Genomic DNA, 11,918 nt, shown 5'->3' on the forward strand with positions numbered 1-11,918 from the left:
GATATCCGTTCGTATTTTCATCCCTACTTCTAGGAGACTGCACTAGGCCTTCAGAGGCATAACAGGTGGCAACCTTTCACGGTTCCACTTCCCGCATGCCCAAATCGGATGATCCGAGCCGCCCATTCGAGATCGACGGTCAGGCTTAGGCTCCTATCTCCAATTTCAGTTTCAGGAGAAAGGATATGCCCCCACACGTCATTGCAGCCAAAAACCAAAGCCGGTGCAGACCAACGACTCGGCAGAAGTCAGAAGCGAGCGAGCGGCACGCTGCACGCTGCACGCGCGGCAGGCAGTACCTCCAGCCCACCACCACCATTTCTCCCCGTGCGCGCGCGCGTGAGGCGCTGCTCCTTTTCTTTGCATGTGAAGGGGTGAGAGAGGGGGGGACTGAGTGGGAGAAGGGGAGCAATGCCGATCGTGTCCGAGTGCGGGCGACGGGGCGGCGGCGGCGGCGGCGGCGGCTGCTCCAGCTTCGGCCATCGGGGCCAGTGCAGCGCGCCGGCGACAAGCTACGGGTCGTTGTCGTCAGCGCGGCGGGGAAGTGACAGCAGAGCGGGGGTGCTGCAGTGCGGTGAGGTGGAGAGCGATGAGGAGGTGCAGAGCTCGTACAAGGGGCCCTTCGACACCATGGACGCGCTCCAGGACGCACTGCCAAACAAAAGGTCAGTCCAATCCGCCAAAGCTCGCGCCTTTGTCAATCTTGTTCCGGTAATCCGTAATCGTTCTGGATTTGATTTGTTATGGATTTTGAGGTGGATTATGTTGGCCTTTACCACTTCTTGTGCCATAAGGTGCACTGCAGATAGCAAGGGGCATGTACTCTCTCCCTTTAGAAGTTTAGTGTTATATGGAGTGATGTAGGTGTAAAAGTAGTTCTTTTTTTTCGATTCTGTACTCTGTAGTGTGCGTCTCTGGAGGATGTCCAGGGGTTTTGTTTGACTCGAAGAGTGCAGTGGAATTTGTATTGGTTGTGAAATTTTGTGGCATTTTGAGGTGTATCTGAAGCAATCTGTGGTCGAAGTGTTCTGTCAAAAAATCTGGGGATTTCTCTGGTGATCACCCCGTGCAAAGTGGTGGGGGCACTCGGTCTGGATCCTTTTGGTGGCTGCAATGTGCATACCAGCATAAGCGTTGTAGAGGAACTGCGACTCATGATTGTCTTAAAAGTTTATTTCTTGATCGCTCTGGTTGGTGGGTGCTATGGTACAGAGGCTGGACAAGGACAGTAGTGGATTTAGTATGTTTGTCTGGCTGCTCAATTGCATCTGACATAGGTGGGCCGCTTGTGGAGTTTTCATTTCTTAGTATGCCTATGGGTGCCATTGCCAGTGCCATAAAGATTTCTTAGTATGTTGGGAAGATTGGAATTTTGTTTAGAGCTGGTTATGGTTCTTCCATGTAAATTATGAGTAACTTTTTATGTGAAAAGTTATCATTTTCACTGAAGCCTTGCTCTTGGGTCTTGGCCATGCGTTTTGCTTGCGACAGTTTAGTTCCAGTGTGGAGCTCCTTGCAAATTTTCATACATTTGTATGATTTTGTCACAGTTCATGAATGCCTGAACATATGCCGATAAAATATTTTTTGCAGATATACTTCAGCCTTTGTGGTTTCTGATTTATTAGTAGTATAGGATAGATATGCCAAGAACCCAAAGGTCTTGAGTTGATGTTCAAATGTTCAATTATGATGAAGTTGGTTAGAATTGCTTAATAAGACTGATAGTCAAATGGACATGTGGCTGAGCTTTGGTTTCTGTTTGCTGTGTGTTTCTTGAATCTTTATTGAGCATTTTCATGTACATATGACTTGATATGGTGTTGTTCTATTTTTTTGTTTTCTCAGTATTATCTCTGCAGTCTTTAGTAACTGGAGACACCTTCCACATTACATAACAATGAGCTTCTTTGATCATTTTCAAAGACAACTGCAGCTTGCACGCCTTCTTTGCAGTTTTGCTTTTAGTAGGCTGTTGTGTATATGACCATGTTAATAGTGTAATAGACAGGTCTTATGCAATGTTTTTATATAGAGCAAAGTGAATTGTTATTCTTACTAAAAGCTGATGAGAAGGTTTGAAGTTTTTAGGGTTTAATAGCATAAGATAGTCACCACTCAGCGGTATCAGTGATCCTATATAGCTTCTTGAATTGATGTGCGAAGCTAAGTGCAAAAGTTGTAATGGTATAGAACGCTCATTTGGTTATAAGTGATAACAGTCTTTTTGCCAAGTGTGTTTAAACATAACTCTTTTTTTATCTAGCATGTATTTAATAATGTGGGCACATGATCAAAGGGGCATAACTCACATGCATTTGTTAGCTAGCTTTCAGAGTACAATTTATATATGGTATTAAGTATTTAGATACTTGTCTTATTTCTTGTCGCTACTCGTGCACATGCTATCTTTAAATATTTCTTTCTCGTAAACTGACTGGAAATTTTTTGTCTCTGTTCAGTGCTAGATCCTATATGGCTGCGTATTCAGATAATTTACTGTATATATACTTCTCTAGTTGTTTTCTGAGAGAACTACTTCTCTAGTTGTTCTAATCAATTTGAATTCTTACCTACAATAGGAAAGGAGTATTCAAGTTGTACAATGGCAAAACGAATTCTGTGGCAGATGCTGCTCAACCGTCAAAAGGCATTGCTAATCCTGTGAATCCATCCCCTAAGAAGCGTAAGGGTTTTCTTCCATTCGGTTTCAGCTGGACCAAGCCTTGGAGCAAAGGGTCAAGGAGCAGACGTGGTGCAACCAGCAGCTCAAAGAACTTCAGGAAGACGCTGTCTGCAGCTCTTACAGGCAGCAGTAGGGATGGTGGCAACGAGCACCAGGACAACCAAGAACCTGCTCGCCATTGCCTGCGTCTGCATAGGAGGCCCAACACACCTGCCGTCTCTGCTTCCCCACCTGGAGCTGGTACCCTTCGGTCTCAGGTGATCTCAGTGCAGATGCGGTCTGTCTCAGTGGCTGGTGTGGAGGACGTGGCGGAGTCGAACAGCGCCTCAGTGCAGAAGCGCAGGAAGAGCTTGCAGTAGTCACGGTCTCGTCTGTCCAGTTGCTCCACCCACTGGTGCCTGCTTTCAGACGGCGGAATCCAGTTGCCGGTGCTCCCAGATTCAGTGCGATGGATGCTTTGTAATGTTAAGGTTGAAGCTGCAATTGTGTATAGTGGTGCTAACTGCTAGGTTTCTTAATTACCCTTTATATATTATACATATATAGAATTATGGACTAATAATAGATATGCTGAACTTGGGAAAGTGATGCGTGATCTTATAGTTAGAGTACTTGCGTTGCTTGTTCTGATTGCCTTATCCGATGTTATTCTTGGGGACTTGGGGTTATGCTCCTGGCGGTTTGGTTGATTCAACCGTACGCAGGAATTGCAGAGCCTGAGCTTGGTACGTCCTGTTACTTAGGGAGCAACCTATTTAAAGTGGTCTATTAGTGTTGCCATTTCGTCATCACCAACCATTCCGAAGTCTGAACCTCTGTTCCCCTTTAAAAAAACGGTCAGAGCCTGTCAACTTAGAGCATGCATCTCGAGTCGACTACTAGATTATTTATATTTTGTGGTGTTAGGTAATTCAGGGTATCGCAGGTCAAAACGTGGAACTGCATCTGGTTGTTTTCCCTATATTCGCTTAAGCTTATCTATCAAAATCAGCTAGTCATAAAATAGTGTTTTTTTCCACAACAAATCAACATCAGCATCAAAATGTAGAGCCAGCCAAAAAAGCTAGAGTAAGTTAGAAGAGGTTGTTTTGGGTGCATAGACATGTGCTACATGATCATGCATTTTTAGGGGGTGCATTTGCATCCTCTAAGTCAAATGTAGCTTCGCCCTTGGGTGTCAGATTTTATGATCGCCTCTAATTGTAAGAGAGTAGCCGCTTCTAGTTAGGATCTGACATTCAATGGCAAGGAGGATGGCAAAGCAACGAGGAGGTTAGGATATGTGGTTGTCTCCCATCAAAAGAAATATCGGAATGGTGATGGTTTGTAACACACTACATTTAGGGTGGAAATGGGGTTCTCTTTCAAGGTTGCTAGAATTAATTGATAGTGGAGTTATGAAAGCTAGTCTGCCGAGAACTAAAAACTGCAAAAGTGGCAGTCATTTTGGCTCTTCAGATATGTATATAGACAGCATATAACTATAGGCACGTAGCAAAAACTATGTACTTTGTTCAATCAAAAATAAAAGCAAAAACTATACACCAAAAAACCCAAAAAAACTTATTTGGAGTAGGGGTATTTAGGATGCGATAGGTAGTTAGCTAAAGATGCTTAAGCGCAAAGGTGTGTGATCTTATAATTAGGTTGTATTGGCATGTGTATTTAAGTTGTTCCGTCCACCACAAAAATACACTACATGTATTTAAATTGTTGTAAATATTATGGCATTTGTTTTTTTTCCTTCAACTTGAAAGTCAAACATATCTTGACAATCTTTGATACACAATGTGTATCATCATTGAACTCTTGCTGCTTTAACCTGAACTAGGTTTATGGTCATGTGTTGCAACAACTGAACAAAGACTAAAGATACATTAAACCCAATGGTCCATGACACGCTCATGTTATTGAAAGAGACTTACAAATGGTGAAAGCATTTCCATGCGCCTATATTTTTAATATGGAACGGATAGGTGACTTAGGATGCTTCAAACCATAGAAGTGGTGGTCATCAAGGAAAAAAATTTGTGTCCGTGAAGAGCCTAACAGATTACATGCTCAAGGCTCGAGAAAGCCAAATTGGTTTAGTGCTCGGCTTAACTCACATCGATCATCAAGTAAAATTCCAATGGGTGGCTAAGGAAAAAAAACTGAAGACTGCAAATGCATGTCGCCATGTCCCATAATTTATCAGTAGACAGCATGTGAATAATAGTTATTGAAAGGAGATTTATGTTCAAAATGCAGTACAGAGTTACTTTTCCAATACCTTAAAAAAAAATTTCCAACGAGGATATTTGCTAAATATATAATAAAAATAAAACATTAAACATGCCAATACCAGATTTAAATCATATTGTAAGTTTATTGTATTTTGGGAAAGTACCATTGGTATTTCCAGGTACTTTTATTTTATTTATTTTACTGGTCATTTAATTGAGAAAGATTATTTATAAAAAATAAAAATTATTCTTTAGAGTGTAGTGGTAATTGGCTATTTGCACTCTCTCTATCTACCTTGAATCGAACTGGGAGCAGAGATTTGTCTTTCTATAGCTAGTGATCAAGGTATTAAAAAGTGCTACTCAAGACCTGACCCTACGTTGATATCTAATACTTTAAAACTACTTGGTTTTCTTCATCTTGATAACCAGTGTAATAAACTGATGAAAATGTAGGGATTGACGGGTCATCACATGAAGCTTGTAAAGTTGGGTGTGACCAGAAGGTGAACGCGATGCCAGTATGTGTTCAGAATCCCTTGTTTTGTTTGTGGAATGAGATAATCCATCGTCATCTCACTCTTTTTTTTTGTTTGGTTTACGAAATAAAATAAGTTGACCTATCATCACCTTATTGTAGGTATTGTCGTACATTTATTATCTTGCAGCATGATTGGCGAAAGCTACCACCATGAACCAATGCCGCAAGCTCTGTCCTAGTAACTAGCGGCAAGCGAAATGTGGCATTCATGGCTTTCAACTGGGTGTCACATCCTCTTGCATCCTATTTTTCGTAAAACATGTAATATTATCTTGAGCACACATTTGCGTCGTCATCAAGAAACTCCTCGTGCTACACGAGTGCAGTCCTTTACCAAGGACTATTTAGAGGGGTGGATTGGCCGGTCATTTGGTTGTTGTTTGGAGCTAAGAAAAATTGTTAGTGAGTTGAGGCTTATCTATTTGAGCTCTAGACACCAAAAGTACTTAAGAAAGATTAGGTGATTAGTGTTAGTTCTTAGTCTAATTAGGCATCCAATTAGCACTTGTTCTAGGCTTAGACTTAGTGCTTAGTGATGTTTGTTGAAGTGTTCCAAATTCAACGTGATGCTTTCTCTATGAATAGCATATGTGCGTGAAGGAATTGCATGCACATTGTATGGCTATGGTTGGCAAAAGAAATGTGGTTGCATGACATTCGCAAGGACATGGTCTTCAAAAGAGATGCGTGATCTTCGTCACACTCCTTGCGCACAGCCATGGAGTAATATTGTTGGATGACATGCATAGACTATGAATAGTCATTTACTCAGAATAGAGTTCCACCAAGATGACAATATATTTCATTCTCTTGTAAGCCACCGTATGATGTTGTAACTTGTAACCCGACACTTGAAAATAGTGAGAAGAGTTGTTGGCTGGCGCCCTGGTTTTTCCCCTTCGCATTGGAGGAGTTTTCCACGTAAATCGTGTGTCTCCACTGTGATTGATTTCGTTTACTTCATATTTCTATACGTCGATTCTCACAAGTGGTATCGGAGCTTTGGTTGCTGTTAGGGTTCATGTCGACGTCGATGAAGTTCGATCTTCCGCTGTTGAACTACGACACGCGGTTCTCGCTATGGCAAGTCAAGATGCGGGGGATTCTGGCGCAGACTCATGACTATGATGAGGCGCTGGATAATTTCGGCAAGAGGAAGGCCGAGTGGACTCCTGAGGAGACCCACAAGGATCAGAAGGCGCTCGCACTAATCCAGCAATATCTTCATAATGATATTTTGCAGGAGTGTTTGAAGGAGAAAACTTCTACAGAACTATGGCTGAAACTGGAATCGATCTGTATGTCCAAGGATCTAACCAGTAAGATGCAGATGAAGATGAAGTTGTTCACTCTAAAGATGAAGGAGGAGGATTCGGTGATGACCCACATCGCTGAATTCAAGAAGATCGTGGCTGATCTATTGTCGATGGAGGTGAAGTATGATGATGAGGACTTATGTCTTTTACTTCTATGTTTATTGCCAAATTCGTATGCAAATTTCCGTGACACCATACTTTTAAGTCGTGATGAACTAACCCTAAAGGAAGTTTATGAGGCTCTCTAGTCTAGGGAGAAGATGAAAGGCATGGTGCAGTATGACGGGTCGTCGTCCTCTAAGGGCGAAGCTTTGCATGTGAGAGGTAGATCTGAGCATAGATACTCCAATGACAGTCGTGACAAGAGCTACGATGGAAGAGGCCGTTCAAAGTCCAAGCCGCCTGGTAATAAAAAATTCTGTGTTTACTGCAAGTTGAAAAATTATAATGTTGAGAACTGCAGAAAACTAAATAATAAGGAGAAGAAAAACAACAAGTCGGCTGGTAAGGTCTCTGTTGTTGTTGCTGCTGCTTCTGATGATGATTCTGGAGATTGTCTGATAGTATTTGCTGGTTGTGTTGCAAGTCATGATGAATGGATTCTTGATTCCGCATGTTCATTTCATATTTGCACTAACAGAAATTGGTTTAGTTCATATGAGCCTGTGCAGAAAGGGAATGTTGTGCGGATGGGAGATGATAACGAGATCGTGGGAATAGGATCAGTTCAGATCAAGACTGATGATGGCATGACACGCACACTGAAGAATGTCAGGTATATTCCAAGGATGTCTAGAAATCTTATCTCATTAAGCACGCTAGATGCAGAAGGTTACAAATATTCCGGTTCAAATGGCGTTCTAAAGGTTCTCTTGTTTGCCTAAAAGGTGATGTGAATTCTGCACATTTATATGTCCTTAGAGGGTGTACTTTACCTGGTTCTGATTCTATTGCTTCCGCTGTTACTAATGATGAACCTAGTAAGATTAACCTTTGGCATATGCGTTTGGGACATATGAGTAAACTTGGTATGGCAGAATTGGTGAAGAGAAACTTGTTGAAGGGCTGCACTCCGAGTAACATGAAGTTTTGTGAGCATTGTATTTTTGGGAAGCATAAAAGGGTACACTTTAACACTTCGGTTCACACCACAAAAGGTACACTTGATTATGTTCATACTGATTTGTGGGGTCCTTCTAAGAAGCCCTCACTTGGTGGTGCTCGTTACATGCTTACAATTATTGATGATTACTCTAGAAGGGTTTGGCCTTATTTTCTGAAACATAAAGATGATACTTTTGATGCTTTTAAGAACTGAAAAGTAATGATAGAAAGGCAAACTGAAAGGAAGGTAAAATTGCTTCGTACCGATAATGGTGGAGAATTTTGTTCGCATGCCTTTAATGATTATTGCAGACAGGAAGGTATTGTTCGGCATCACACCATACCCCATACTCCACAACAGAATGGTGTGGCTGAACGTATGAACAGAACCATCATATCCAAGGCCTGTTGCATGTTGTCTAATGCCAGGATGAGCAAGCGGTTTTGGGCTGAAGCTACAAATACTGCCTGTTACTTGATAAACAGGTCGCCTTATATTCCACTTAATAAGAAAACTCTTAATGAGGTATGGTCTGGTACACCTGCAGATTATTCACAGTTGAAAGTTTTTGGATGCACTGCTTATGCTCATGTTGATAATGGAAAGTTAGAGCCTAGAGCTGTTAAGTGTATTTTTCTTGGTTATAGCTCGGGAGTCAAGGGTTATAAACTGTGGAATCCCGATACAGGAAAAACTTTTATGAGCAGAAGTGTTGTTTTCAACGAATCTGTGATGTTTACTGACAGTTTGCCCTCAGATCATGCTCTAGAAACAGAGCTGCAGTGTATGCGCATGCAGGTGGAGCATGTTGATGATGATACAGGTGTGCAGGTGGAGCCTATTGATGAGAATGATGACCATGCTAATGATGTTGCTGATGATGATGCTCATGATGATGTTCAGCAAACTCCTCCTATTTTGCAGCAAGAGGAGGATTTACCTATTGCTCAACGCAAGTCAAAAAGGACAGTTGTACCTCCCAAACGTCTCATTGAAGAATGTAATTTGTCTTACTATGCTTTGAGTTGTGCTGAACAGGTGGAGAATGTTCATGAGCCTGCAACCTACAAAGAGGCTATTCGTTGTGGTGATAGTGAGAATTGGATTTCTGCTATGCATGAGGAGATGCAGTCTCTTGAGAAGAACAGTACATGGGAGGTAGTACCTTTGCCTAAGAAAAAGAAGACCATCAACTGCAAATGGATCTTCAAGAGAAAGGAGGGTTTATCTCCAAGTGAGCCTCCAAAGTACAAGGCAAGGTTAGTAGCCAAAGGATATAGTCAAATTCTGGGTGTTGACTATAATGATGTATTCTCTCTAGTGGTAAAACATAGTTCAATTCGTACTTTCCTAAGTATTGTTGCTTCACATGATCTTGAGCCTGAGCAGTTAGATGTGAAGACTGCGTTTTTGCATGGAGAGCTTGAGGAGGACATATACATGGACCAACAGGAAGGGTTCATAGTGCCTGGCAAGGAGAAATATGTGTGCAAGTTGAAGCGATCCTTGTATGGTTTGAAACAGTCCCCTCGTCAGTGGAACAAGAGGTTTGATTCATTTATGTTGTCACACAGTTTTAAAAGATCTAAATATGATAGCTGTGTATACATCAAGCATGTTAATGGATCACCTATATATTAGTTGTTATATGTTGATGATATGTTGATTGCTGCCAAGAGTAAGATTAAAATCACTAAGTTAAAGAAGTTATTGAGTAGTGAGTTTGATATGAAAGATCTTGGTAGTGCTAAGAAAATTCTTGGTATGGAAATTAGTAGAGACAGAAAATCTGGTTTGCTATTTCTAAGTCAACAAAATTATATCAAGAAAGTTCTTCAGCGTTTCAACATGCAGAATGCTAAGGCTGTTAGTACCTCTATTGCACCTCACTTTAAGTTGCCAGCTGCTCAGTGTCCTAGTACAGATGCAGAGAGTGATTACACGTCAAGGGTTCCTTATTCTAGTGCTGCTGGGTCTTTGATGTATGCCATGGTTTGCTCTCGTCTAGATTTATCATATGCTATGAGTCTTGTTAGCAGATATATATCTAATCCTGGTAAAGAACATTGGAGGACAGTTCAGTGGATTTTCAGGTACCTCAGAGGCACAGCAGATTCCAGTTTGAAGTTTGGAAGAACTGATAAGGGTCTCATTGGTTATGTGGATTCAGATTATGCTGCTGATCTGGACAGGCGAAGAACACTTACAGGTTATGTGTTTACTGTTGGCAGTTGTGCTGTGAGTTGGAGGGCTACTTTACAGTCTGTTGTTGCTTTGTCTACTACTGAAGCAGAATATATGGCTATTTGTGAAGCGTGCAAGGAATTAATTTGGCTAAAAGGTTTGTACGCTGAGCTGTGTGGAGTTGAATCTTGCATAAGTTTGCATTGTGATAGTCAAAGTGCAATTTACCTCACTAAAGATCAGATGTTCCATGAGAGAACTAAGCACATAGATATCAAGTATCAATTTGTGCATGATGTGATTGAAGAAGGTAAGCTGAAGGTATGCAAGATCAGTACTCATGATAATCCTGCTGATATGATGACTAAACCTGTCCCTGTTGCTAAGTTTGAGCTGTGCTCAAGCTTAGTTGGTTTAGTGGATTAGCCTAAGAGGCTATTTGGCGCCAGCAATATTTTTCTCTGTTATGTTCAAGATGAAGGTGTTGATTTATGATACAAGATGAATTTGTCTCAAGGTGGAGTTTGTTGAAGTGTTCCAAATTCAACATGATGCTTTCTCTATGAATAGCATACGTGCGTGAAGGAATTGCATGCACATATGCTATTCATAAATTTGGAACACTTCAACAAAGGTATACCTCTTGGGTACTTGATGTTTGCGGGCACCATTACAGTACATGGAGGAGCTTTTAATCTTGCGAGATTACAGCAACTGTGTTTGTGATGTGTATATGGACTATGTACCAACTACCAAAGAACCCTGACATTTTTGCCAAAAAGCTTGATAGTTAAAACTTCCCCAAGAAAGCTACATGAAAATCCGTTACCGTGTGCTGTTTGTAATAATAAGGTGGTTTGATTCCTCCAAGATGATAAAGTAGATTTTTTCTATTATCTAAAAAAAAATTGAAATCCACTTGCACCTGGCAAAAACAAATCATGCAGACTCAGGGACTCACGGCACAGAAACCTCGAACGCAGTGAGTAATTATTCTGCATCGAACAAAGTTCCGGGCCAAATTTTAGATGGACTGAATACTGCTCAGCATGGGCCCAAGTAAAATGAAAGGGGGAGAAAAAAAACTTCTGATAGAAAAGCACCCATGCTGCATTATTGAAGGACCGTCAGAATTTAGCCCATGTAAACGTTTTTTTATTGAGAAAGAGGAAGAGGGGTGTGGGGGGAAGGAACTGGTGGTGGGAAGAGCAGCAGCAGTGGAGGACTGGAGCCCAGCCCATTGGCAACAGTGGACGACAAGGACGATAATAGTGGGCCCGTTTGCCGTGGTGAGACACAGACACAGACACTGCTTCTTCGGCTCGGCCAGCAGAACCCCTGCCGACGGTTTCCTGTGCGCTACCGCTACCATCATCTCCGACTCCGACGCTGGCCTACCACGGCAGGGCGAGCTCTAGCTCCTCGACTCGCCCGTCGTCCGTCCTCGGGTTCACGAGGATCGCGTTGCGCTGCCGCTGCACCGCCCCGTCCTCCCTCCTCGTCCTTGGACCTTGGCCCACGCATCAATCAGTCACCGCCACGCTCGGCCCCAGCAGAGCATCCTGCGCTGCAACCTCACCTCGCATCGCATCATTTACGACGCCTCCCTGACGACACGCTACGGCCCCGACGCGTCCGTCCATGGGGCTCGGCGACATCCGCACAACACGAGCACATGCCCGCTCTCCAGATGCCCCAGGGGCCACCACGGAATGGCAGCGGCAGCCGGCAGCCGTACGGCTCGGAGGAAAAGATCGCAGCAAATCCTGTGGTAAACTCTGCTCTTCGCTCGCCAATCTATGATCCCAGGAGAGAAAAAAAAAAGAGGGACTTCACCGGTTACAGAGGTCAGTAAAAAAAA

At 42.5% G+C, this 11,918-nt stretch overlaps 1 protein-coding gene across 1 annotated transcript; it reads left to right on the forward strand.

Moving 5' to 3' along the window:
- LOC8077320 lies at positions 355-3,281 on the forward strand. Its single transcript, XM_002436611.2, has 2 exons — positions 355-665; positions 2,583-3,281. The coding sequence occupies exons 1-2, from the start codon at positions 412-414 to the stop codon at positions 3,043-3,045; spliced, it is 717 nt and encodes a 238-aa protein (XP_002436656.1). The 5' UTR covers positions 355-411; the 3' UTR covers positions 3,046-3,281.

The sequence above is a fragment of the Sorghum bicolor genome, chromosome 10, assembly GCF_000003195.3.
Source record: "Sorghum bicolor cultivar BTx623 chromosome 10, Sorghum_bicolor_NCBIv3, whole genome shotgun sequence".
In the NCBI taxonomy this organism is placed as follows: Eukaryota; Viridiplantae; Streptophyta; class Magnoliopsida; order Poales; family Poaceae; genus Sorghum; species Sorghum bicolor.

Excerpts from the sequence above, each read along its gene's own strand:
- LOC8077320 (XM_002436611.2), top strand. The coding sequence starts at position 412 with ATGCCGATCGTGTCCGAGTGCGGGCGACGGGGCGGCGGCGGCGGCGGC. Across the intron at positions 666-2,582 it reads GACGCACTGCCAAACAAAAG|GAAAGGAGTATTCAAGTTGT; the intron begins GTCAGTCCAATC and ends TACCTACAATAG.